At 43.2% G+C, this 27724-nt stretch overlaps 1 protein-coding gene across 1 annotated transcript; it reads right to left on the reverse strand.

The window, feature by feature from the left end:
* Positions 1-7811: 7811 nt before the first annotated feature.
* Positions 7812-20374, reverse strand: LOC308090086 (uncharacterized protein; the record flags this gene model as incomplete). The annotated part of the gene is made up of 4 exons (XM_080435114.1): positions 20284-20374; positions 19862-20102; positions 19421-19603; positions 7812-7843 (listed from the first exon to the last, which is right to left on the reverse strand). The coding sequence occupies exons 1-4, from the start codon at positions 20356-20358 to the stop codon at positions 7812-7814; spliced, it is 531 nt and encodes a 176-aa protein (XP_080291240.1). The 5' UTR covers positions 20359-20374.
* Between the last annotated feature and the right edge of the window lie 7350 nt (positions 20375-27724).

Here is a 27724-nt window from a genome sequence, read left to right on the forward strand (position 1 = left end):
TTCGTGGCGCAACACCGTTGTCATAAAGTAACGTACATGTACTCAAGTACTGCACTTAAGTACAATTTTTAGGTACTTTTACTTTACTGGAGTATTGCCAATTTTCAGTACTATTGTATTACTTCTACACCCCAACGGCAAATATTTTAAAATACTTTTACTCCACTACAATCATTTGAAAACTTTATTTACTAGTTACTTTGCTATTATCAATTATTATATTATAAAACATACATTAACAACTTTAGCCCTATTTTATAGGCCTACATAGGCTATTTGAAAATAGCTGATCTACAAGCTCACAATGCATCGCAAAACATTGTGAGCTTGTAGATCTGCTATTTTCAAACATTAGTACTTTTACTTTTGGTACTTTAAGTACATTTTGATACTAATACTTTTGTGCTTTTACTCAATTTTGAATTCCGGACTTTTATTTGTAACCGAGTATTGATACTTTTACTTAGGTAAAATATCTGAGTACTTTTCCCACCATGCACTGACCGTTGTACGTTGAAGCATAAATTGGTCGTTACTGGATGGATTGCAGCTGCTACTTGAGAGAGACAGACTGCTTGAGATCGCTAAACATTAATCTGCTAGTTAACAAGAGAAATGACACTATCCAAAAGTATAAAGCAGGGGTCTTCAACAGGGGGTCCGGGATCCCTAGGGGGTCCTCAGAGTTACTACAGGGGGTCCGCCAAATCTTTGTGTGTTATCTTTTTTATTTTTTTACCTTAATCACTTGAACCCTGGCCTGGCATCCCTTTTCTGAGGAGAACTTTAGCCAAAAATAGCAGATCTACAAGCTCACAATGCCTTGCGCTGCAAGGCGTTGTGTAGATCGGCTATTTTTGGCAAAGAGATATATAGGTGTAGAGGGGGAAAAAGAGCAGACCAAGTAAACAAAAAAAGTTTAATCTGAAACACAATTTTATACAATATAGAGGGGGTCCCTGCTTCGTCTCTCTCTCAGCTAGGGGGTCCTTGGCCTGAAAACGTTGAAGACCCCTGGTATAAAGAGTATAAAAGATATGTGTAAAAGATATGTGACAGTGCTGAAAACAGGGCATTTAAAGATGAATTTGGACACATTGGACAGCAGCAGTGCGTTCGGAAATTGCGCACCAGAGCGCACTCGCCTATTAGTTTGTATTGGCCAGTGCGCTCATGCGTTTCTTATACCTGGTGTCATCAATGCAAAGCCGTTGTGTTTCATCGGCTACACACGTTTTGGCTGTTTGCAAGCCAAGGAATATAATTTTAGACGGCAAGATGAAGCATGCATGGTACCAGGCAAGTTATAAAGTTTAATAAGCATCTTTCAGGTGGGGATATATTCTCTATGGACATTATAGCTATAGGACTGTCAGTCCATATTTAAAAATGAAAATAATAAAATCAATACAATTATCAAAATAATGTATTTTCATATAAAACATGGATCCACCGCAGCTGCACATGATTGTCCATCCTACATAAACAACGCGTGTGTGTGTGTGTGTGTGTGTGTGTGTGTGTGTGTGGCATTGCGGTGTTGGAACAGCGGCCGTATTTCTCTCGGTCCGACCCACGCCAGGTGTTCCATACAGTAGCGATCCAGATAAATATCAAACATTTTTGAAAATGATTTTGACGATGACAAAAAAGGGGGGAGGGGGGGTTCACCCGAGGGGAGGGGTTTTCACTCGAAATATCAAACTATTTTGAACGTGATCGGAGTGGCCCCGATCGTCTTGTGAGCAACTCGGGAGGGTTCAGATTGGATCTTTGAACCCTCACACTAGACGATGTTTATGCCCGAGTTTCGCCCCCGATCTAGGCTGGGGTAGACACGCCCCCCCGATACTCGTGAGGGTTGTTTTTTAGCCCGATTATCTCGTAGTGTATGGCCACCTTAAGTGGCAATTGCTGAATTTCCTTTTGGGGGAGGCAAAAATGGCAATATATTTGACAAGAAGAAACAAGATAGAGAGGGAAGTGATAAAGGACCTAGTCAGTGTGTTTATCTCATTGGTAAGGTCAAGGGTATGGATAGATTGTAGGTTTTTCAAGGAGATAAAGTCTGGACACTTTTGTGCAGCAGTGATGTTATAATGATGTAATCTGTTCAGTTGAGGATGAGGGGTTATGTTTTGGATTAATCTTCAGGTAGAAGGCTTTTTATTTCATACTGTGATACTACTCTCTCTCTCTCTCTCTCTCTCTCTCTCTCTCTCTCTCTCTCTCTCATTAGTACGCTCTCTCTCTCTCTCTCTCTCTCTCTCTCTCTCTCTCTCTCTCTCTCTCTCTCGCACGCACAGGCATAATTGAACGTTTTTGTTTCCCCCCCCATAAATGAATGCCCTACTTCATCATACTACAGTGTCACACAAAAGTAGGGAAACAAATAGCAGATCTACAAGCTCAAAGAGTGTTGCAATGCTTGTAGATCTGCTGTTCTTTGCTTCTTTTTTCTTTATTTGAAAAAGTTTTGGACATATGAGGTTTTCACCCGACAGCAACGTTCTATTTAATACTGCTTTATTCTGCCTCTGCCAAGAAACACAGCTTGCACTTCACAGAGAGAGAGAGAGAGAGAGAGAGAGAGAGAGAGAGAGAGAGAGAGAGAGAGAGAGAGAGAGAGAGTTCTAGTATACTATAGTTCTGTAAAGGCCGGTGTGTTTGGCATCACCAGCCTACTCGGGGAACACTGTGAGTTGGGTATGGATGATGCCTCACCCGGTTATGTAATCCCCTCAGCGCGAGTCTGAAGCTGAGTTCACACAATAGACTGTAAAAAAAAAACGAATATGGACGAAGGGAACTGTGACGTCACCTAGCTCTGGTCCATAGCGTTAGAAGGAGTTCTCCTTAACGCTATGGTACTTTTGATCCGTTGCCCGCACACACACGGTAGCGCAGGCTCGTCTGTAGTAAACAATACACTTTAACAGCATGTTCAAAATAGCATGTCTCGCAAAATGCAGGGCAAAAAAAAGTCAACTCAAGATACAGCTGTTTTCATGAAAATGCTAAACAGGAAGTGGACGGAGGCAGAAATCTTTAGATGACGTTATTTCCAAATCTGTGTGAGTAGAAAGTGACAGTGATCACTCTTGTGATGGAGAACAGCGCAATCTTTTATAAAACCACGAAAAAACTAATTTGCGTCAAATCTCGTCCTTGGCGGTGTGGGCGTTTGGACGAATTCTCGTCAATTCTCGTCCTTGGCAGTCAATGACTTAAGATGTTGAAAGCCTACTTTCCCTAGTGGGAACACTCTGAGCCCCCCACCTCACGTCTAAAATACACTTTTTGACCAGAAAAGAAAATATCTCACTGTAAGGAAGACAATTATTAGTTACTCCACTGCGCCCCCTACAGATCTGGTCAATGGAATTTTGCCTTCCGGTGAAATATTTTCTTTTCTGGTCAAAACGTGTCACCTCCTTTTTTTGTAAATTAATGCCCTACTTGATCATAGTACAGCGTCATACAAAAGCATCAAAAGTAGCAGATCCACAAGCTCGAAACGTGGCGCAAAGCGAGCTTGTAGATCAGCTACTTTTGAAGCTTTTGAATTTGAATCCTGAAAAGTAACAGCTTTGTACATTTGGTTTCCACCCGACAGCTATCATGGCCACATCACTTTAAATCCTGTACGGTCAGATATTTGTAGCCTGGTAAACCCCCCTCCCTCCGGAAATCTCATTTGCATTTGATTTCAGGAAGGAGGTCTGGGATCGCTCAGGGAGTAAAGCTGCCCGGTCCGCTGCGTGTTAGAACCAATCAGCGGCTGCTGAGGGCGGGAGCATCCAATCACCTGCCAATTAACCCTGCAAGACCCGGATATATTTCTACTTACAAAAAAAAATTGTCAACCTTTCAGATGGTGTTTTAGGAGTACTTTGGAGAGGAAAATATAATGTTTTTAAAAAAAAATAGTTTTCGTAAGGTTTTATTGAAATGTTGTAATATTACAACAGTGGGTCTAACGGGTAGCAGAATTTCCTATAGGCCATTTTACTCACTGTCAGAATAGCATGGCAAATGTCTATATACTTCACTAAAACAACTTAAGGGTTCATTTATATGGTTATGGTTTATCATTTGGCCTCAGAACAGTATACATTATGAATAATATTGGGCCTCAGAACAGTACATTATGAATAATAACATCCGCTGATCCCTGTTCTGACCCATACTTTGAACCCCCAGGGATGTGGCTTGCCTCTCATGTACTGCTTGATGCTGCTGAACCTCCCCTTGAATGGAATCATCATCTCATCCACAGAGTTGTGCTCTTCTGGCACCACCTGTAGGCACTTCTCTCTGAACGAATTCAGCCATGGTCGGATTTTCCAGAGTTTGTCCTTCTTTTCACTCTCTGGCACTGTCAAGTTGTCAACTAGATGTAACGAGGTCATCAAAGACTGATATCTGTTGCGTGGCATCACATCAGCTACAGGGGCATATCGTGTGTTGGCTTCCCAGTACATTCGGCATCCATTCATTTGTACAAGGCCCATGTTCAGATGCATGCCCATCATTTGCTCTATTTCTTTTCCACTTGTGTTAACTGATGTTCCTGTTGTTTGAAGGCTGTACACATTTGTGTTTGTTGTCAGGGAGTCAATCATGTCTTCGGACACAAACCGGCGGAAGTACTGCAGTGGTGTGTCCCAACACCCATCACATGAACAATGATGAGAGATTCTTAACTGGGCGACTCCCATATGAACAATTACCATGCACTGATTGCTAACCACAAACATTACCAAAATGTTTTGCTAAAACATTATAGGCAATGACATGTTATAAGCTAATGATGCAGTATATTTGTCTTCGAGTACAATTGGTTACAATATACAAATTGGTATACAATATACAAATTGGTATATATATATATATATATATATATATATATATATATATATATATATATATATATATATATATATATATAGCTTGAAAAAAAATTTAATTCCGTCTGTCATCGATTCTGCTTCAGGAGTCTCAGATGGAAGTAGGCTGTGAAACAAAATGTGTGTCGCAAGCTTCTTCCATTTGACAGAGTCAGGTTAATATATTTGGTCTTATACAGTAGATCATGACCAGATCACTTCAAATCCCATGAGGTCAGATATCTGGACTTACAGTAGATCATGACCAGATCCCATGAGGTCAGATATTTGGTCTTATACAGTAGATCATATAGATCCTATGGGGTCATGGAGGTCTGTGTCTCTGAGGAGCACTTATCTATCCAGGACACTTCGTCCTGTCAGAGACCATCAAACATTTAAGGTTCACCTTCTATGAATATTTCAGCCCGAACGGCCAAGCGGCTTCTGATGCCTTTCTGACACACGACCGGAGAAATGTTTTCACCCTGAACGCTGCAGCACGGAACACCAGAGGTTATACTTTATATAAACCAGTGGTTTTATTTATGACAACTGGTCATAAATAAACAGACAGAGACGTGTGTGTGTGTGTGTGTGTCTGTGTGTGTGTGTGTGTGTGTGTGTGTGTGTGTGTGTGTGTGTGTGTGTGTGTGCGTGTGCGTGTGTGTGTGTGTGTGTAAAAGTATCAATACTGCAATGTAGAAATACTCTGTTACAAGTTAAAGGGACACTTCGCCGATTTTGATAAAAAATCCTATTTGTATGAAGTCTAGGACCCATAAACATGATACTGGTGTGTTTTTTGTGTTGTATCTGTGTTTTTAGATTTTTTTATCCGTGAGACGTTTCCCAAAGCGTCAAATGACGTTTTCAGAAGTTTCTCACCTTATGTCCGCACTACATGACTGCAGGTGACTACAGGTGTAGTTCAAATCCAAACCAACCCCCATAGCCCGAAGGTGTCGCCATAACATCTTGCAGGGTGTTCACACTTTACGAACCTATGAACACTTCTCCAATCAACCTGCTCTCTATAAAACTGGACTCATTGCACTCACTCATTGTCAGTTCATACCTTCATGCCTTGATGTTCTGTGTTGGAGCTCTTGCCTTGTATTTAGTTTACACTGGACTTTTGGACCCTGTGTCCTGCCTTGAAGCTTCTGGTAATTTGCTCGTACCTATTGCTGTTTTTGTTGCATTTTTGGTCTGCTTTACTTCTGCCTGTTTTCACCAGTTGTAAGCTTGCCATTCTCTGCTTTATTTAATAAACCCTTTACTTGAACACTATTCTGCTGTTTGTGGCTCTGCATTTGGGTTCAGCACATTCTGCTATCGTGACACTATGCCTCATCGCCATGGATGTCCCGACTATAAATGGACGTTACCAGCACCGGAATGTCTTCATGGTGGGAACTGGGAAGGAATGTTGAACACACACACACACACACACACACACACACACACACACACACACACACACACACACACACACACACACACACACACACACGTTTGCGCTACTCTGCTAATTTACACATGATATTTAGTTTGCTAAAAGATGCAATCAATACAGAACACAATACAACAGCAGCAAAGATTGAATAGTTTCACGGAACGGAACATTCAAGTCTATTAAGTGTTGCCAGATCTTGTGAGAGTAAGTAAATAAGCAACCAGGTCTATGAAAACAAGCCCAAAAGAAAATACCTAGGCCAAGAGCACTTGAAACCTAGACATGGGCTATTTGAAAATTGCCGATCTACAAGCTCACAACGCATAGCGATGTGAGGTTGTAGATCTGTATATTTTCTAAGAAATCTCGCTAAATGTATGGAATATTTTTGTAACATTTTAACAACACAAATCTGGTACAGGGGTCCTTGGCAGAAATTATAATTTCAGATGAGGGTCCGTGGACAAGTACACAATTATTTTATTTATGTATTTAAAAACAAGCCCAAAAAAAGCAACTACCAATATTTACAAAGTCCCAGAGCCGCTTATAATAAGCAGACATGGCAACACTGGTTGATGTTGATGACAACATCAACATGTGTTGATGTTGTTGTAGTGAGAACTGGGAGGGGAAAGTTACAATGTAGACCACACCCCCAATCAGCCTTCCCTCCCCACATGGTCATTGTAGTAATGCAGCAGTCCAGTCAAACCCCAGCCAAAAACACATACTTCTATATTGTTCTGGCCATAGGGTGCAAATTCAGTCAGACGAATCCGGGCGGCTGGGTTTGTATCCGCCCTTCAAGACCATCGATTGGTCTCGTTCTCTCAGTCTAGACTCTGACTGACTCTGTCACTGTCTCTCCCAATATCTCCCAATACCTCTACCTCTCTCTCTCTCTCTCTCTCTCTCTCTCTCTCTCTCTCTCTCTCTCTCTCTCTCTCTCTCTCTCTCTCTCTCTCTCTCTCTCTCTCTCTCTCCTCATATATCTAACTCTCTCTTATTTGTCTCTCTCTGTGTTGTTTCGTCCAATTTCCTATACTTTTCCTTAATCTTCTTCATACGGTGTTGCACTGTAAATAGCAGATATACAAACTCACAATGCGTCGCACGTGGCTATTTTCTGCACGTAACACCATCGTACGACATATGAATCAGGCTTTTCTCTGTGATTCTCTCTCTCTCTCTCTCTCTCTCTCTCTCTCTCTCTCTCTCTCTCTCTCTCTCTCTCTCTCTCCCTCTCTCCTCTCTCTCTCTCTCTCTCTCTCTCTCTCTCTCTCTCTCTCTCTCTCCCTCCCTCTTTCCCTCTCAGGTTGTCGTGTTGTTTTCTTTTGTTATTTTTTCGTAACGGGTGACTCCTAGTTATGGTCTCCCGCCTCAGCGTGTCCCAGCCTTGCCAAACACAACTTACATTGAAGCTCAACACGCTTCTCTCGGGCCCTGAAGTGATTATAATGCTACAGCTCCAGCTCCACCACACTAACAGCTGCTGTAAGCACGGGGAACACACTGAATCATTCAGAGGACCCGGGACCTCGACAGGGGCCCTGAGGCACGCCACCGATACCAGCCTAAAATACTCCCACTGGTGAAACTCAGTGGCTTTCTCTTTTTCTTATACCTGAGTAAAAGTTGTTGAAATACACTAGCAAATCAAGCACTTTGATTGATTGATTGAATATTTTATTAACACATTAATTGCCAGGTATTAATTACTTAATTGATTAATTAATCCACCACTGCCGTCGGTTTATTTTGAGTCTTTTTGACGATCCACCGATCTTTTTTTCAACCCGAATGTTAACAAACAATGTCTCCGTGGAAGGACGAGTCTCACCCACTGGAAGGACGAGTTCCCTCCACGGGAACAAAAACATTGCAACCGCGGTCATCCGTTCTGTCGTTATCGGCAGTTGAATGTGTCTCGTTTTCTCGCAGTAAAGGCATCATTCATAGGTTGGCGAAGAGCGCCCTCTAGCGTAATCGCTAAAAAACATGTTTTATTTTGTATTGACATAGATCTCCGTCAATGGCAGGGAATATGCTAACAGCTTGCAAAAAGTACAGAGGTACAGTTATACGATAATGCTAAAAGGATAACACAAAAAGGTCTGAGGGGTTGTTTCCATAGTGGTCCTGTGTATTCAATTCATCAAGACATAATAAAGACATACAATACAAGAAACCATCAACACTAGGAGCAATAGACTTATTTTTGCCACACTAGAAGACTTGTCTAGGTCCAGTTGCAAATTACAGGTGCTCTTTTATGGCGGTTTAGAAGGAGGTATAGGGAGTCGCACTTTTTGACTCCGGTCAACCATATAGGGTCATTTTAACCGCCTGTATACTTAGTTTCACGAAAAAGGTCGAAAGTAGCTGATCTACGAGCTGTGTGTGTGTGTGTGTGTGTGTGTGTGTGTGTGTGTGTGTGTGTGTGTGTGTGTGTGTGTGTGTGTGTGTGTGTGTGTGTGTGTGTGTGTGTGCGTGTGTAAAATAATAAAATAAACTCCAAAACAACTCTCACGGTGTTAATCACTGATGAGCCTACTGGTTCAAAGATAATGGATTACACATGGTTTTGCTCTTGTTAAGATTGCTCTCCTGTTAACTTCAACTAGACAAATATTGGATTATTGGCTCAAGAATGTTACAAAAACGAATAAGGTAGAGTGGTAGCTACATAGGTAGGTAGGGGATCGGTTCCAATCCTGGGTCTGTGTGGCTGGCAGCATGTCCAACAAAGTGTCCTTGAGCAAGACTTTGAACCTGCAGTCATGCAGGAGGTTATACATTATGCACACTTTGACCTGACCTTATTACACAGACACGCACACACACGCGCACACACACACACACACACACACATACACACACACACACACACACACACGCACACGCACACGCACACGCACGCACACACACACACACACACACACACACACACACACACACACACACACACACACACACACCTCCATGTGTCAGTGAGGATGGATGGCTGTATAATAACAGACCATTGTGTATTGTTTGCTAGGGGTCACATGACCCTGCATGGATATACCTGACTCAGCACCGCTATAGTGAGTGAAAACCCTGTTCACACTAAAAGGGATAGTTCACCCCAAAATGACTTTTTTCCCCTATAAAAAAAGTCGATTACTCATTTTTTCGCATTCCTAAGCCAATAATGTGATGACCAGTGGAGTCTCCGGTACATACATGTATTGTGTTTATTATGCATTGTATGGACTTATTTCTTTCAATAAACACCTCAATCAATCAGAAAACAGTCTCTGAGGGGTTCCAGGGCTGTGTTGCTGAGCACACACAACAGTCCCCCCCCCCATCAATGCCACGGGTTAATATGACATGACCCCAGACCCCCGCCTTAGATATAATGACCTTAAATGTGAAATGACCCCTTCTGCGTTTAATCTGAACCAAACACCTTCCAATAATTTCCCATCTAAAAGTTGAAGGGTTATTATTTGCGGAGATGGAGGTTTGGTGGATATTTGTCTATGTATGTATTAAATGATGTGCTATTATAATGCACCAGGGGAGACCTCCTTAATGACTTCCACCTTCTGGCTGCTGGTTGATGGTTTGAAACCCCCCAAGGTGCTTAGTAGCCATGATCTCCAAAGTGCTCTCTGTGTGTGGTTACGTTTCACCTGCAGAACATAATATATAGAGAGAAAAGTCGGACGGACGGACAGACGGATGGATGGACCGATGGACTGATCAATCGATCAAGACCAAGGTTATCATTTTGTTAGTTTTCGTTAACTATAATAACCTTGTCACAGACACCGTTGTAGGAGCAGAGGAGTGCTTTGGATATTATGTCCAGAGCCCTCGCACACAGCGTCTATAGCTGCCCACAACATTAGAACTTATCAACCATTTGAATGTCCTGTAACTGTGTTATCCTATATTAACATTGGCTAATGGGACGGCGGGCCGGCGGGCAGACGGACCTCTATACGTCCATAACCATATAAGGAGTTCCCAATGCAGCTACGACCAAATATGGAGTGTGTTGTCTAACCTCAATGTGTCGTCACGGCATCAGCCGCAAACAAATCAGTCAGCTCCAAATATGGGCACAAAAAAACGCTATGACTCAGACATAAAGGTCGGATTGGCAGTGCCACGTAGGTGTGAATAGGGATGGGACGGGATTAGCTTTTGTCGAGCTGCAAATTCAATACAATTTCCAAAAATAGCAGATCTACAAGCTCAACGCGTTGCGCAAGCTTGTAGATCTGCTATTTTTTGGCAAACGCCCCCCCCCCCCCCCCCCCCCAGTATATTTTGATTATCGCGATAATACCATTGATCGCATTAAGTTTTGTCACAATAATCGTGACATGTAATTTTCCCATCCCTAGGTGTGAAGGCTGCGTAGCGGTCTGAACCTCTAGCTGGCCATTGGCCAAAATATCTGAAACGACGTGAAGGTGGACTTCTCATGGTTGTACTAATGATTCAACGTAAATGACAGGGTTGTCAGACATAATCAGGAGGATTGAACTATTCACCAGCATTGATTTTGTCGACTAAAACTATGACGAAAAGTGTTGGTCGACTACCTTTTTTCACTGACGAAAACTAAATAAAAACTAAGCTATGATGACTAACACTGAATATATTGACAATTTCGTCAACAAATAAACATGTTATTGAGGGACTAGTGGAGAAGAGATCCAGTAGAACTAAAAGACATTGTTTGGATGTGTTCCGGTGTTGCGCTTTGAAAATAGCACAAGCACACACCGTGTCGCTCTGCGGCGCGTTGTGAGCTTGTAGATCTGCTATTTTCAGCATGCAACCAAGTGTAAAATCAGCCATTATGACGCCATCAATGCACCGCCAACATACATTTTAGTCGACTAAATCAACTGTAGATTTAGTCGACTATAATGTTGTGATATTTAGTCAACTAAAACTAATCTAACAGTAACTAAATGGAATTTGATTCAAAAGACTATGGCTAAAACTGAATAAAAATGTGCTGTCAAAGTCAACACTACGTGGAAGCCGGATGCTTGGCTCTGGGAAGAAGACGGCTTCAGCACTTTGTGTGGAAGTGTTGAATAGACTTCCATGTTTTATATCTAACGGTGTCAGTTTAGTGACAAACACCTATTCAGCAGTGACACACACACACACACACACACACACACACACACACACACACACACACACACACACACACACACACACACACACACACACACACACACACACACACACACCGTTCGCCACACAATGTACCATTGATTGAAGATCAAAAGCATGCGTTAGCCTATGTGTGTTGGTGACTGCGTGCCTATACACACTTGTGTGTGTGTGTGTGTGTGTGTGTGTGGGGGGGGGGGGAGGGTCTTTGATCCCAATTGCAGTCTGTCAGCACAAAACATAATAATCTCTCTCACTCACTCACTCACTCACTCACTCACTCACACACACACACACACACACACACACACACACACACACACACACACACACACACACACACACACACACACACACACACACACACACACACACACACACACACACACACACACACACACACACCTCCAGTAAAGCCGGTGACTGGAGCTTATAGTCACATAGAAATTAACACATTTACGTCTTTATGATCTGTCCATTCCTACATCTGTCCTCTTTTTATTAGACCCCTCTCTCTCTCTCTCTCTCTCTCTCTCTCTCTCTCTCTCTCTCTCTCTCTCTCTCTCTCTCTCTCTCTCTCTCTCTCGTCACATCTGAAGCCATATAAACCTCTATACACATAGGTTTGATGCGTGTGTGTGTGTGTGTGTGTGTGTGTGTGTGTGTGTGTGTGTGTGTGTGTGTGTGTGTGTGTGTGTGTGTGTGTGTGTGTGTGTGTGTGTGTGTGTGTGTGTGTGTGAGAGAGATCCGTCATGATCCCCAGCATGTGGTTTAATATGTGGAATTACATGGAAGGTATTAGCATGCTCAATACCACACACACACACACACACACACACACACACACACACACACACACACACACACACACACACACACACACACACACACACACACACACACACACACACACACACACACACACACACACACAGAATCCCATGGTGATACTGAAGAGGATTTTTCGAGGGCTCAGTGAAGACAGGTCTCTGTGCCCCCCCCCCCCCCCCCCCTCCCTCCCTGCTGTGTTACAGGAGCGCTTGGGATTTTACCAGTGGTGGAAAAAGTACTCAGATATTTTACTTAAGTATCTTAATATTATTGAATATAAGTATCTTATATTACTTGGCATCTTAATATTCTTAAAGTACCAAAAGTAAAAGTACTAAAATGTTTCAAAATAGCATTGTGAGCTTGTAGATCGGCTATTTTCAAATAGCCTAGGTATAAAATAGGGCTGAAGTGGTTAATGTTTATTTTATAATGTAATAACTTATATCTGCAAAGTAACTCGTAACCTAAGCTGTCAAATCATTTTAGTGGAGTAAAAGTACAATATTTGCCTCTGAGATGTAGTGGAGTAGAAGTAAAAGTACTGAAAATTGGAAATACTCAAAATTGTATTTGAGTACAGTACTTGAGTAATGTTACTTTACACCACTGGATTTTACAGTATATAGTATGTGTGGGTTTGATGATTTATTCATGTTTTATTGATGTCCTTCGGGCATTCTTGTATGCTTAATTTCAGATTAGTGGTCAGGTGGGTGGGCGACCGTGAATACATACACGATTTTCTCAAGTGGGCGAAAAGGTTGAGAACCATGCACTGCTTTAATACAAATATTGGCCCCCGCGCCGCCGCCCGCGCCCCTTTGTCAACCCACTGGTGACGGGGGGACGGGGGGACGGGTCCCCTCGGGACCTCTGCTCTGAAATCACAGTTATATCAACACTCTGCCAACATGTACTTAACCCAGGAGGGGTCATGAACGTTTTCAGGCCAAGGACCCCCTAGTTGATAGAGAGAGAGATGAAGCAGGGACCCCCTCTATATTGTATAAAATTGTGTTTCAGATTACATTTTTGCTGCTCTTTTTACCTTCTACACGTATAACTCTTTGCCAAAAATAGCCGATCTACAAGCTCACAACGTCTCGCGCTGCGAGGCGTTGTGAGCTATTTTTGGCTAAACTTCTCCTCAGAAAAGAGATGCTAGGGTTCAAGTGGTTTAAGTAAAAAAAAAAAAAAAATCCTATCAAACAAAGATTTGGCGGACCCCCTGTAGTAACTCTGAGGACCCCTTAGGGGTCCGGGACCACCTGTTGAAGACCCCTGCTTTAAAGGAGAATTTCGCCCTACGTTTTTCTTACCTTTTTTAATTAGCCTGGCTCCACCCCCTGAATCGCTAGCCTCGCATTCAGGGTCTGGTGACGCTGTCGAAGGCGGGGGTTTCTCGTTTGCAAATCTGTACGGCAAATCGGGATCGGGGTAATCCAGTATGAACCAATCGCCAAAGAGTCCAACTTTGGCCACGCCCACATCTCAGAAAACGGCTGCACTGAGAGGGCTTTCAGACTGAATAATGGAGTGAAACTAAATAAAAATTCAGGCTGAGTGTCAGGCTACATTTTAATAGCTTTTTTTGTTCTTTTTCCCGGGTGAGATCTGACGTTCATGAGGGCTTCCGGTGGGGCGCACTAAGACAATCACGTTGCATAGTGTTCTAACACTATGCATAATTATCAGATCTCACCCAAAAAAAATAAAACACAATGAGTGCCACAGTTTTGCAAATACACCCGTCGAGTGCCATAACCGTAGATCTTCGTGTTTTCAATGTTTGTCTTTTTTTTTCCCCACATGGGGCGCTCTAACGCAACTTAGGAATTATCCGCGGACCCTGTAAAATGGAATGGGCGGATGTGAATCCAGTTAAAAAAAACGTGCCCTCCGTCCGCTCCAATGATAGGATCTAGAGAAAAAGGTCCATATCTCCATATCTTTTTACCGTGGTGAAAACGAGCCATTTTCGACGGGCGATCACTCTACAATGGCGGATCGCGTTAGAAATATTATTGTTCCAGTCGTTAGTCGGGACCCTCGACCATCACGCACACACCCTTTGTTTACATCCGGGTCCTCGTTGAGGCGTCTACAGCTCTAAACACATCAGCGTAAATGGTAAGAACGATGGCACTGGATGTACCCTGTTTTAAAAAACCTCTGGCACTTGATGTGTTAAAATATGCGATTTAGAGCAAGTCCCAAAGGCGTGGGTTTTTAGCTGCGGCGGACCCGGGATGGAGTTATGAATTTTTTTTCAAAAATAGCAGATATACAAGCTCATATCGCGGCACCGAGTGCCGCGCTATGAACTTGTAGATCTGCAATTCTTTGAAAAATCATGAACATTTGTGCAAATCTTTGAATATATATATTTTTTAAGGGAACAGTTTTAACTCAAATATTTGCTTCTGGGGGTCCCTGGAACATATTCGCTTTAAATGTTCCCTTTAAAAAATAAATATATATATATGTTTTCTTTTTTAAAGATTTGCACAAATGTTCACAACATTTTTTTTATAGCAGATCTACAAGCTCGTATATTTGCTCTTTTTGAATTGTGCAAAGTATAAAATAATGGTTAAAGTGGTTACACAGATGCGTTCCTGGTTTTAATGGGTCAATACCGATATTGGCCCCGCGCCGGGCCCTCAATTATCAACCCTCTGCTCCGAAAGAGTTCAATCAGAGTTATATGAACACTCTGGAGGGTACCCAGCACTGCCAACATGTACTGAAGTGTAGGATAATGGCTTGGTTGTGCCAATAACCTGCATGGTATGTGGTCCGGTGCCCAGAGAGAAGAAGCACGAGATATTTGAAAAATAATATCGTTGCTGTCGGGGCAGAAGAACCTCCTATCTCCAGTGGTGTAAAGTAACTAAGTACATTTACTTAAGTACTGTACTTAAAAGTACAATTTTAGGTATTTGTACTTTACTTGAGTATTTCCAATTTCCAATACTTTTACTTCTACTCCACTACATCTCAGAGGCAAATATTGTACTTTTACTCCACTGCAATTATTTGAAAACTTTAGATACTAGTTACTTTGCAGAAATAAATAATAACATTATAAAACATACATTATGTTTTATAATTAAATATAATTACCCTTATTTTCTACCTAGGCTATTTGAAAATAGCAGATCTACAAGCTCACAACGTGTCACAAACATTTAAGTACTTTTACTTTTGGTACTTTTAAGTACATTTAGATACCAATACTTTTTTACATTTACTCAAGTAAATGTTTTATTCCAGACTTTTACTTGTAACAGAGTACCTCTATATTGCATTATTGATACTTTTACTTAAGTACAACATTTGAGTACTTTTTCCACCACTGCCTATCTCCATATTTTAGCTTTTTGTGTGTATTTCCAACACTGTCTCACTCCGCAAAAGGCATATTATGTGACGTGAAGGGGGCTGAGGCACATGTTGACTTTTCGGGATTTCCACGTTGCAGCAACGCGGAAATCCAGTTCTCAGCGTTTTTGACGATCCGGTCAAAAGCAACGGTTAAAACATCGGAGGATCGCCGTCTCCAGCGGACTTGAGTCACGGGAGGCACCGCCGAGCGAGCTAAAGCGAGCGAGCGAAATCCGCTTTGAGCCGACTCGGCGCCGTCCGAGTTATGTCACCATAGGCACTCAATTCCTAAATCATATATTCCCTGAAAGCTCGTGCTCTGCGTGTGGGTGTGTGTGTGTGTGTGTGTGTGTGTGTGTGTGTGTGTGTGTGTGTGTGTGTGTGTGTGTGTGTGTGTGTGTGTGTGTGTGTGCATGCGCATCCATCCGTCCGTCCGTCTGCACAGGGCAGTGGTCCTATATTCAATCCATCGACATACAGTAACGTAAACATAACCATTTTATACTTTCTAAATAAACATATAAAGCAAAGAGCAGATCTACAAGTTCACAGCACACCACAATGTGACACATTATGTTAATGCCACCTATTTTTTTATGAAATGTTTAAAAAATGTTTATGAAATTTTCTCAACGGATGCATTTTCTTTCTTTCTGATAATTAGACCAAAACGATGATCGGGCGACTGATGATGTAATCAATGTGACATGTATGGGGAGAGGGGGAGAGAGATAGGGGAGAGAGAGAGAGAGAGAGAGAGAGAGAGAGAGAGAGAGAGAGAGAGAGAGAGAGAGAGAGAGAGAGAGAGAGAGAGGCACCATGAGAGAGAAAGAGGCCTCTCTGTACAGCTGTCTGGCCCCGAGGCCTCGCAGCTGGGAGCCACGTCTGCACAGCTGGGGGTCCCGCCTGGGGCCCCCAGGGGGCGCTCTGGGTCCCGCCTGGGGCCAACACCCAGTCTCCAACACCTCCATTTGCCCAGCAGTCAAAACACACACACACACACACACACACACACACACACACACACACACACACACACACACACACATACACACACACACACACACACACTCACACACACACACACACACGTGTGTGTCTTCAGTACCAGGATCTATTTCCAGCCCTAGTGCCCCAGAATGCTTCATACTGTTCTTTCATGCACCTGTCTGTCTGTCTGTCTGTCTGTCTGTCTGTCTGTCTGTCTGTCTGTCTGTCTGTCTGTCTGTCTGTCTGTCTGTCTTACATGTAAATGTGCGTATCTTTCTATACATAAGTAATCTCAAACCAAGCAGTAGCTTAATGGAAACACATCCAGACTGATTACCATGTCACGTTACGCTTTACTTAGTCTAACATTTTCATTATATACTGAGGGTGTGTGTGTGTGTGTGTGTGTGTGTGTGTGTGTGTGTGTGTGTGTGTGTGTGTGTGTGTGTGTGTGTGTGTGTGTGTGTGTGTGTGTGTGTGTGTGTGTGTGTGTGTGTGTGTGTATGTGTGTGTGTGTGTGTGTGTGTGTGTGTTTGTATACTGTCTGTGTTCCATCTCTCTCCCCCTCTCTCTCTGCTCCCCCCTACACACACACACACACGCTCATTAGTATTTGAGAGGCGGTTAATGAGGGTTAATATGACATTCTGCAAGACATGAGGCGTGTGTGTGTGTGTGTGTGTGTGCGTGCGTGCGTGCGTGCGTGCGTGCGTGCGTGTGTGTGTGTGTCTGAGGGGCTCTAATCGATGATCAAAGCCACCATGTAGAAGGATGAGTGGAGGAAGGATGGAGGAAGGGATGAGGGGATGAAGGAATGGATGGATGAATTGAGGAGAGTTGAGAAAAGGCACAAGGTTGTAGAACCGTCATAAAATCGTTTCTTTAGTCAGTCTGAGTTGATTTCAGCGACTAGAAAGGTGCTCTCAGTAGAGCTCAAACCTCCGCCAGGCGTTGTTATGCACGCACTGTTAAGTGTTGTTGCGAACGCGGAAGGAGGCGTGGCGAAGCCGTGCCTCCGACCAAGTGGAGCTTACTATATCACCGTGCTTGGGTTGTGTGTGTGTGTGTCTGTCCCTTATTTATGGTCTTTCCGTGTGTGTTCACGCTCTCATTGGCTCGCGCCCCCATGTGACTCGAAACTCCGTGCTGAAATGCCAGCAGCTTCACTGCCTGTATACCAGACAATTGTTCAAGTCGCTCCGGTCCGAGTCCAAGTCGAGTCCCAAGTCATTTGGTCCCAAGTCCAAGTCGAGTCCCAAGTCGTTTGGTCCCAAGTCCAAGTCGAGTCCCAAGTCATTTGGTCCCAAGTCCAAGTCGAGTCCCAAGTCAATCCAACCCTCAGGTCCGAGTCCCAAGTCGAGTCCCAAGTCATTTGGTCCCAAGTCCAAGTCGAGTCCCAAGTCAATCCAACCCTCAGGTCCGAGTCCCAAGTCGAGTCCCAAGTCATTTGGTCCCAAGTCCAAGTCGAGTCCCAAGTCAATCCAACCCTCCGGTCCGAGTCCAAGTCGAGTCCCAAGTCATTTGGTCCCAAGTCCAAGTCGAGTCCCAAGTCTTTCTGTTGTGGGCAAGTCAAGCCGAGTCACAAGTCGAGTCACAAGGTTGTGTCAAGTCCCTCACTACTATTGTTCCCCAGCCCACCCACAAAGCACTCAGGTTTATATCTTTAAAAGAAACCGTATCTTAAAGTCAAGAATTAAACCAGCATAAAGCTGTTCATTAATCCATTACAACATTACATGTCTGATCATTTAGTTAGAACTAGGGAAAGGCTAAATTACACTAAAGAAATGGCATGTTTGAAACAAAATTGTTTATTTTTTTACATTTTGCACCAGGCTGGCAGGCTCAAACTGAAACTGGCACTGGCTTTCTGAGTAGTTTTCAAGTGTATTGTTTTGTAAACAAAGTTAGAGCAAGTGAACAAAGTGCTCATGTAAACATTAAACAAAGTCAAAGGTAACAAACAACAAACTTCAAGGACATTACTTTTGCTATAACTATTAATGCACTAAAGGCAAGTGAATATTCAAACAGTAGAGAAACCAAAGGCCTGTTGCCAAATAGGCTGCCAGTGTATGGCCCAGTGATTGGTGGCACATTGTGAAAGCTCTTGAGGCGTTTGGTTTGAGTAGAACAAAGAGAAATATACATTAAACCCATTCATTTAGACCTGAAGCTGATTGTACAAAAAAAATGTAGTTACTAACTACATTTTACAACTGAACTATAAGCAAGTGCTTATATAAAAACATTTAACTTAAAATAAATGAGGTGTTTGCCAAGACAATTCTAAAGAGATAAAAATATTCTAAAGATAAGAGTTCTAAAAGAAAATAAGAGCTTGGGAAATTCAACTTTTCCAAGATAACCTTTACATACTGTAGGGTTAAACCTAAGTTCTATCTAACACTATATGACAGTAACAAGTAGTGCAAGTAGTACCTGTATTAAATACAGTACATTCAGAGCTTGTTGTTGCACTTGAGAAACACAAGATTTGAGAGGGTGTCACCCTTCATCCGCGAACGGTGTGGTCTCAAAATAATGCCACCGTGGCTGAACACTCTCTCGACTGGCGCACTAGTTGCGGGCACTGCAAGTGCTCTAATGGCAATCGGATAAAGTGCAGGGAAGGACGTTCTATTTGCCTCCCAAAATGTGAGACAACTCTGATCAGTCTCAAGGGCAAGGTAATTGGTCAGCTGAGTTTCTGGCCTTGTCATGTCTTGCTTGCGGCGCTTCCGATATCCTGCGAAGAGCCCAGACTCAGAGCCATCCTCCTCCAACAGCTCCTCCTCTCTCTCTGGATTCTGGGGTGTCTGGTCAGCTGGCACTTCCCGTAGGATCAGATCTAATGGAAAACAAATTATTATCACTAAATATAGCATGAAATATTGTGAACAGTTAATTGATATATTGGTAGTTTTGTGATCATCATAATTTGATCACCATGACACAGACAACTATAATAAAGGGAACTAAGTAAGTATGCAAAGTGAATGAGTGGTGTGTGTGAGAGTTTCATCATACACTACACTTGTGGTGTCTTCCTGAGTGCATTCGAGCACATTATATTAGATGTACAAAGAATGTACAGTCATTCACTGACCTGCCACCATGTTAGACACCTCCCTCTTGACGTCATCGTTGACAAGGACATCATGTTCCAGCCACATCATTGAGTATGCTGGGTCCAGGACAGCTGCTCGGATATACAGGGGGTCCGCAAAAGGCAGAGGCTGTGGATCGCCTGGTGCTGCCGTTTCCATTTTCACATTGACCAGGATCCCACGGAATCTTCTTTTGAGGGAGGTCTGAAGGGACCTGACCATACTTCCCAGGAAGCGAGCCTGAACGAATGAATGAATGAATGAATTAGGGGTGTGTGTGTGTGTGTGTGTGTGTGTGTGTGTGTGTGTGTGTGTGTGTGTGTGTGTGTGTGTGTGTGTGTGTGTGTGTGTGTGTGTGTGTGTGTGTGTGTGAAAGAAAGAAGCTGTAGTTCAAATGTTTTAAAATGAAACTATAACCAACCTGCTGCTTTTGTTTCTCTAGGTGGTTGTTTAGGGACAACACACAGGGGAGAACGGCGCTGACAGTCACGCACATCTCGCCCTGTGTGAGATCAGTGGCCTCTGCGAAGGGCTTGAGGATATCACGCAGTTCTTTGAGTTGATTCCACTCTCTCGTTGAGAGATCCAGCTCCGGTTTACCTAGAGAGAGAGAGAGAGGAGAGAGAGAAGTCACGGTATTGGTATTCTAAAGTCGGGATGGGACCCTTTGATTAGAAAACCCATTCTCCTGAGCTAAAGCCATGATCTGGCCACCTACAGTTAAGTACACAGCAGACAGAGCAGCAGGAGCACTAACCTGCGTCCTGTACAACATCACTCAGTTCCTGATGGTCAAACGAGAGCAGTGCATTCAGTTGGCGGTAGGTTGAACTCCATCGTGTGGTCACAGCAGCAGGAATCCCTCGATCGCCAAACGCTTCTTCAAACTTGTCATGGAAGGAGCTAGATGTGTGCAGAACAGAGCTGAGTTTGGAGCACTTTGCCGTGGCACCTCTTACGGCCTTTGATTCCTTAAGGCCATCACCTACAACCAACTGTAGCGTATGAGCAAAGCACTGTAGGCGTGTGGGGCTTCCTTTGGTTAGTGCCTGTTGAATTCAAACAAATACATTCAGTTGGGTTTCTTCACATAAACAGTATTGTCAGAGAGCACAAGACAGAAAATAAATAGTACAATGAGTAAACAAAACAAGGCTGACCTGTAGATTACAAAACAGAAAATTTAATAACTACTACAATAACCATCATACGCAAATATGTTTAACTGTCTGTCAATTCACCTGTTCAACAATGTCTTTATCAGTCGCAGATAGATCTTCCCATATCTCTGAGTCGTCCAGGCTCTCATCATCATCATCTTGGTCTTCTTCCTCTTGGGGTGGGAAGCAGATCGAGAAGGCCTTTTTCATGTTAGCTGCGTTGTCACAGATTATAAAGTTCAATTTGCGTTTGATGTCATATTCATCACAGATGGCTTCAAACGCTTCAGAGATCCTCTCTCCTGTATGTGATCCTCGGAACCTACTGCAGGCCAGCAAGTGGGAATTCAGCCGCAGCCCTTTGTCTGTAGTGAGGACATGGGCAGTGATACCCAAAAAGCCCCGCATCCTACGATCTGACCATATGTCTACAGTCACTGAAAGATCTTCTGCTTCTGCGATGATCCCTTTGAGCTTTGTGCGGGTCTCTGCTACAGAGCCTTGTACTTGCTTCATTACAGAGCGATAAGTGGTGGCCGTGTACTTGGGGTCTACTACGGAGAGAAAGTGACGGAAGTTTTCGTTTTCCATTATAGTTAGGGGAAGGTTACACCGCACTATTAGGTCTTCAACGATGGCGTTGGTGATGGCCCTCTGTTTGGGGTGTGTCTGGCTATATACATCTAGGGGCTGACCAAGAGGAAGAGAGAATTGTCCAATCCCTGACTGCCTGGGACCAGGCACTGGCTGTTTCTTCCACCTCTTGTACTCTTCAAATCTGTGAAACAGAAGAAAACAAGAAAGGTTATTGGTGTGTGACATTTCTGTGTAGCAGACATAAAACTGCATGCACAAACACACACACTTGCCACTAATTATAATTTACTGACAGTACATTTTGCAGTTTGGGTGCAGTTGGGTCAGTCAAAGACAAATAGCCTATAATTATATTAATTATTAATGAATATTGGATAAACTGTGGGTGAAATGATGCAGGAAAGGAAATACATTAATGGCATTTATCTATAGGCCTATAATCTTGACGCGTCTGTGTTTGTTTTGTAGTATTTTAATATGTCATTTTCCATCAGGCACAGTTTAGCCATCTACTACAGCACATGCAGTGTTGCCAGATTCTGTGAGAGAAACAAGCAACCAGGTCTAGGAAAACCAGCCCAAAAGAAGCGACTATGGGCCACATGAGCACTTTAACATTTACATCAGCTATTTGAAAATACTAGTAGATCTACAAGCTCGTTGTGAGCTTGTAGATCTGCAATTTTCAAATAAAATCTTGCAGGGAAATGATAATAAGCACTAAGCAGATCTGGCAACCCTGTACACGTGTTTTTATGTTTGTTTTTGCTAAGGGGTCCTTGGTAAAAAAAAAAAGAGAAGAGGCTACAACACACAGTGGAATAAAGGCATCTCTTTAAGCTTATATATAGCAGAGAGAAACTTCTGGTGGAAAAAAAGGAAGGAATAAGGAAGGAAGGAATTCAAGTTTGGTGGGAGTGATTTAGTGAAGTTAGAAGTTATTAAACCTGCGGAAGAATGGAAAAGTGGCGACCTGAGAAAGTGATGGATTACGCAGAGACTTTATTGCATTTGCTGTTACCATGGATAAAGTATCGGTGATCGGTGTGATCCTAATTCGACAGTGGTGAGTGACTTTCAAGTTTACAAGTACGTATATCTCGCTGGCTGGTGCTACTGTTGTTGTTGATTTCTGGCTTGGCGTTAGCTATCTGGGGTCATAAACAAAACACGAACGACTAGTAGTATTATTCATTTCCAACACACATGATGCACACACACTTCTAGTCTTCTACTAATGTTAGCTTTAGCTACATTGGCCACAGGTCGGGCATTTACGTTGGTTTACTTACTTGACTTCATGGCCGGGATTCTGCAAGTGCCGTACAAAGTTTGATGTGGTGCCCTCTTTATCCTTTATTGTAGCCTTGCATATCGTGCATTGAGCTGTTCTTCTCGTTCCGTCAGAATTGTAGTTTTTATAAGCAAATTGTATGACTTTGGGGACTGCTGTTGCCATTGTTGTTGTTTTTCTGCTGCTGTGGGGGCGCAGTGTGCCCCAGCTGTTCTGTACGCACTGATCAGCGTTGCCAGATCTGCTTATTATAATTTCGCCGAAAGTTTTTATTTGAAAATAGCCGATCTACAAGCTGCTCACAAGGCGTCGCATCGCGACGCGTTGTGAGCTTGTAGATCTGCTATTTTGAAATAGCTGTGTATATGTTGGAGTGCTCATGTGGCCCATATTCGCTTGACTCGCTTCTTTTGGGCTGGTTTTCCTAGACCTGGTTGCTTGTTTTTGCTCACTGGAAATCTGGCAACACTGGCACTCATGATAACTGGACGGCAGCCGACGTAGAAGCAAAGTGACTCTGCTGAGGGTGGCGGTGCCGTTTGCACAGTACACACATAGATCATTCACAGTGAAAAAAACAAAACAAGTCACGAGTCATCTTGTCTCGAGTCGAGTCGAGTCGGGAGTCATTGGCTAGCAAGTCCGAGTCGAGTCTCAAGTCTCGTTGGTCTTTTACCTTCCAAGTCCGAGTCGAGTCGCAAGTCTTTACCTTCAAAGTCCGAGTCGAGTCGCAAGTCGTCAAATATGTGACTCGAGTCAGACTCGAGTCGAGTCACTATGACTCGAGTCCAATTGTCTGCTGTATACAGCCGGCAGAGTGCGGCAGAGTGCACTACTACAGTGTGGTTGAAATATAGCAGCCTCAGTCAATCTGCGTTCGCTTCCAGCGTTCGCGCGTCTTACTTGTGTAGTGGAGTGGTTCTCAAAGTTTTTTGATGTTTATTGTTTCTATTTTTTCCATTTCTACCGATCTAAGCTCACAACACGTCGCTTTGCCCTTGTTTGTTTTAGCAAACAAGGCAAAGTTCTAATTGCATGCAGACTCATTTTTGCATGTAATCATGTTCATACTTCACCCATTCATAAGAGTCCTCTACTTCTGCTTCTTTTCTACAGTATGTATGCTTGACTCCTCTTGTGATTTTTGTACATTTGATTGAGAATTGCTGCTATTGATTAGTGATTGTATATTCTGCACATTGTTGAAGCTGCTACAAAATTATAAGCTATTGTAGCTGTTTAAGACAAGAACCAAAATCTGACTCTTCTTTCCATTACCACCAGTATTTTATCATTATTGTATATTTGTCATTGTATATATTTATTATAAATACAAAAATATACCTCTCATCGGTTAGTATTTGGGACCTTGCCGTGCACCTTAACTCATTCAGTGCCAGTGTTTCCAGTGTTTTTTTCCCACTAGATGGCGCTGTTCACTGACACATGAGTGACCATTTCATCCTCAGACCAGAGTCCTGCAACGGGCCGGGTACCCGCGGATACCCGACGGGTACCCGCGTTTGACGGGTGAAAACGGGTGAAAATGTTACTTTGATAAGATCACGGGTACGGGGACGGGCGGTACTGAACTAATCGCGGGCGGGTATCATTTTATTGTGAAAATCAGAGAGCACTGTTTCCGCCCAAACAACGTAACTTGTGTAACTTAACAGCACAACTGCATGGAGCATGCTGGACAGTTATCTTAACTCACAAAAACACATTGAACATCCTGTTAAACCTTCAAATTAAAAGTATCTGATGACATAAACAACGACACATGTTTGCTGCGTAGATGCGCGTTCGCGCGTGGCTTAAGCTCGCTCCTCCGTCTTCACTTGCTTTCTGTACAAACCTGACCACTGAATGTAGCACTGTTGTTGAAGGCTGCTATCTTTTTCAACACACTTTTCAATAGGATTTACATTTTACACGGGTAAACGGGCGGACAACGGGTCGTTTATTTGACGGGCGGGGCGGGTCTGGTTCGTATTTTGAAATTATCACGGGTGACGGGTCGGTCTACGGATCTGAGTATTGACGGGCGGGGCGGGCGCGGGTTCTCAAAATTGGACCCGTGCAGGACTCTGCCTCAGACACACAGATCCAGGAGATCGCGTGATCCCAAGATATCCTCCTCCATTCACTTCCTTGTTAATTGATTTAGACAAAACCCTGTATCCCGCCTCCCTGGTTTTACTCTGCATTTTTTAGGAGACATGCTATATTCAACGGCCTATAACAAGCCAACGGGGGGTCTCAAATATTTTTTGTATTTGCCAGCATGGTGAAACCCTCCCTGTTTAGCAACGATCGGGGGATCGATCATGCTGGAGATAAATATTCTGTGACTAGTTGAAAGGTAAGGAAAACGCCGATTTTCCCTGGCACTGGCGTAGCAAACAATGTTTTATTTCTGGCAGTGAATGAGTTAAGAGCCTCTCTGACTGAGATTCCCAGGCTGAATTAGGGGCCCAGTACGTCACTGGGATCGAACGTTCTGCGCAATCTGGGAACCCATCCGGTAAAACAAAAGGGAAAAAAAACCACCTCCTTTTTTGTGTATAGAAACAGGAACTTGGTTTGGCTCCCCCCCTTTATTAGTCCACTTCCTTCCGGGTGCTTCTGTGTTTATTCCTACTAACAACAACAATACATGTTTATGGCAGTGGTGCTGACAGATTCTGATGTTAGCAGAATCTGTCTTGAGAGATTACGTCCTGAGCCACTGCTAGTCAGTGGTGTAAAGTAACTAAGTACATTTACTCAAGTACTGTACTTAAGTACAATTTTGAGGTATTTTTACTTTACTGGAGTATTTCCAATTTTCAGTACTTTTACTTCTACTCCACTACATCTCCGAGGCAAATATTATACTTTTACTCCACTACAATTATTTGAAAACTTTAGTTACTAGTTCCTTTTTACATTTAGATTGTTCTTAGAAAACATTCATTAACCATTTCAGCCCTATACATTTCGGCCATTTGAAAATAGCCGATCTACAAGCTCACAATGCGTCGCCTCCAAGGGGTGCAATGTTCATGGGACGGCCTTGCACGGCGTGCAGGAACCTATTTGACCAGGAGCACGCGCAGGCACACTCATAGATTTTAAACGACTTTAAATTCACACCTCAACCAAGTTTACAAAGGCTGCAGACTCACACCTGGGACATTAACATAGGGATGAGCCTAGGTGCATATCAATTGTCCATTTTGTGACCTGTAGTGTAGGTGTTAAGCGACGTGCGCGTCACGTCATTAAAATACAGTGGAAGCACATCCAAAATGAGCATAGCAACACTGGTCGCATTGTGAGCTTGGTAGACATTCTTCATGATGAGTACTTTATACTTTTGGTACTTTAAGTACATTTTGATGCTGATACTTTTGCACTTTTACTCAAGTAAATTTAGAATTCCGGACTTTTACTTGTAAAAGAGTACTTCTACATTGCAGTATTGGTACTTTATAGTATGTGAGTACTTTTCCCACCACTGCTGATAGTAATTAAGTGTTGGCATTTATGCAATTCAATTACGTATGTGTTGCAATGTTCCCTATTTGAAATGGATATAGCAGATGATGCTTGCAGTACATAATGCAGCATAGCGCAGGAAAGAGATGTCAAACCTGCATGTTTGTGTGTACATGCGCTTGTGTGTGCGTGTGTAACAATCCCCTTGAGATGGAGAGGGATAGAAAAGAGACAGATTGTTCTGTCAACCCACAGACACAATGCATGACATAGTATTTGAGCGTTGAATTCAGCATGGACGTCCACATCAAATCACCCACGATATGTTTTCACATTCAGCATGCTTTGTCTGACATCTGTAAATATAAAGAAAGGCGAGAATAGCTGGGGGTGAAAGTGGGCCTGAACGGGCCGGTACGGCGTTCCGCTAAAATAGTCTGTGTTAAAGTCTTTTAATAAAAAGGTCTACGTCCTGCTGATTATACTAATTGAGGATCCGGATCTGGATCCAGTCCGGGTTTTTTTCTTAATTAAAATAGCAAATCAACAGGAAGTTAACATTTGTATTAACAAAACAAACAGTACGATGTAAGTCAATGAGGAGCATATTTTGAATTATGAATTTCTAATCAATGTCAATTTAGATTTCTAGTCCACCTTTGGAGTTACACCATTGCGAACGCGGAAGGAGGCGCGCGCGCCTCCGCCCAAGTGGAGCTTACTATGAAACCGTGCTCGGGTGTTGTGTGGCTCTGTCTGTGTGTGGCTCTGTGTGCACTGCCTGTGTGCAGCCGCGCCCCCATGTGACTCACGCTCTCATTGGCTGCTGACAGATCTCAGAGTGGAGCTTACTATGAAACCAACCCGATCGCCCCCCAAACACGGTGAAATAGCACGGATTGACAAACGGCAATTCCGTGCATAGATGACTAGGAACTCAGAAAATCCGTGCATAGGAGAACCATATCTCCCCCATTAACTTCAATACGAGGCGGAGGCAGTCACGTGACTTTCTCTCTACGCTCTCCCCATCACGGTGAAATAACACGGATTACAAGTCCGTAAATACGCGTCTTACTTGTGGTAAGGTAACTACACAACCCAAACCTCTGCTAAAGTGGTCTGGAGCTTAACCTACGCCCACACACACACACGCCCACACACACACACACGCCCGCACACACGCCCACACACACGCCCACACACACACCCGCACACACGCCCACACACACGCCCGCACACACACACTGACAAGACAAAGACAAACAAGGAGAACACAGCAGTGCCTCGGACTGTGACACATTCAAACAAACAAAAAGTAAAAAATA

The sequence above is a fragment of the Gymnoscopelus braueri genome (assembly GCF_963280865.1).
Source record: "Gymnoscopelus braueri genome assembly, chromosome: 8".
NCBI classification, from domain to species: domain Eukaryota; kingdom Metazoa; phylum Chordata; class Actinopteri; order Myctophiformes; family Myctophidae; genus Gymnoscopelus; species Gymnoscopelus braueri.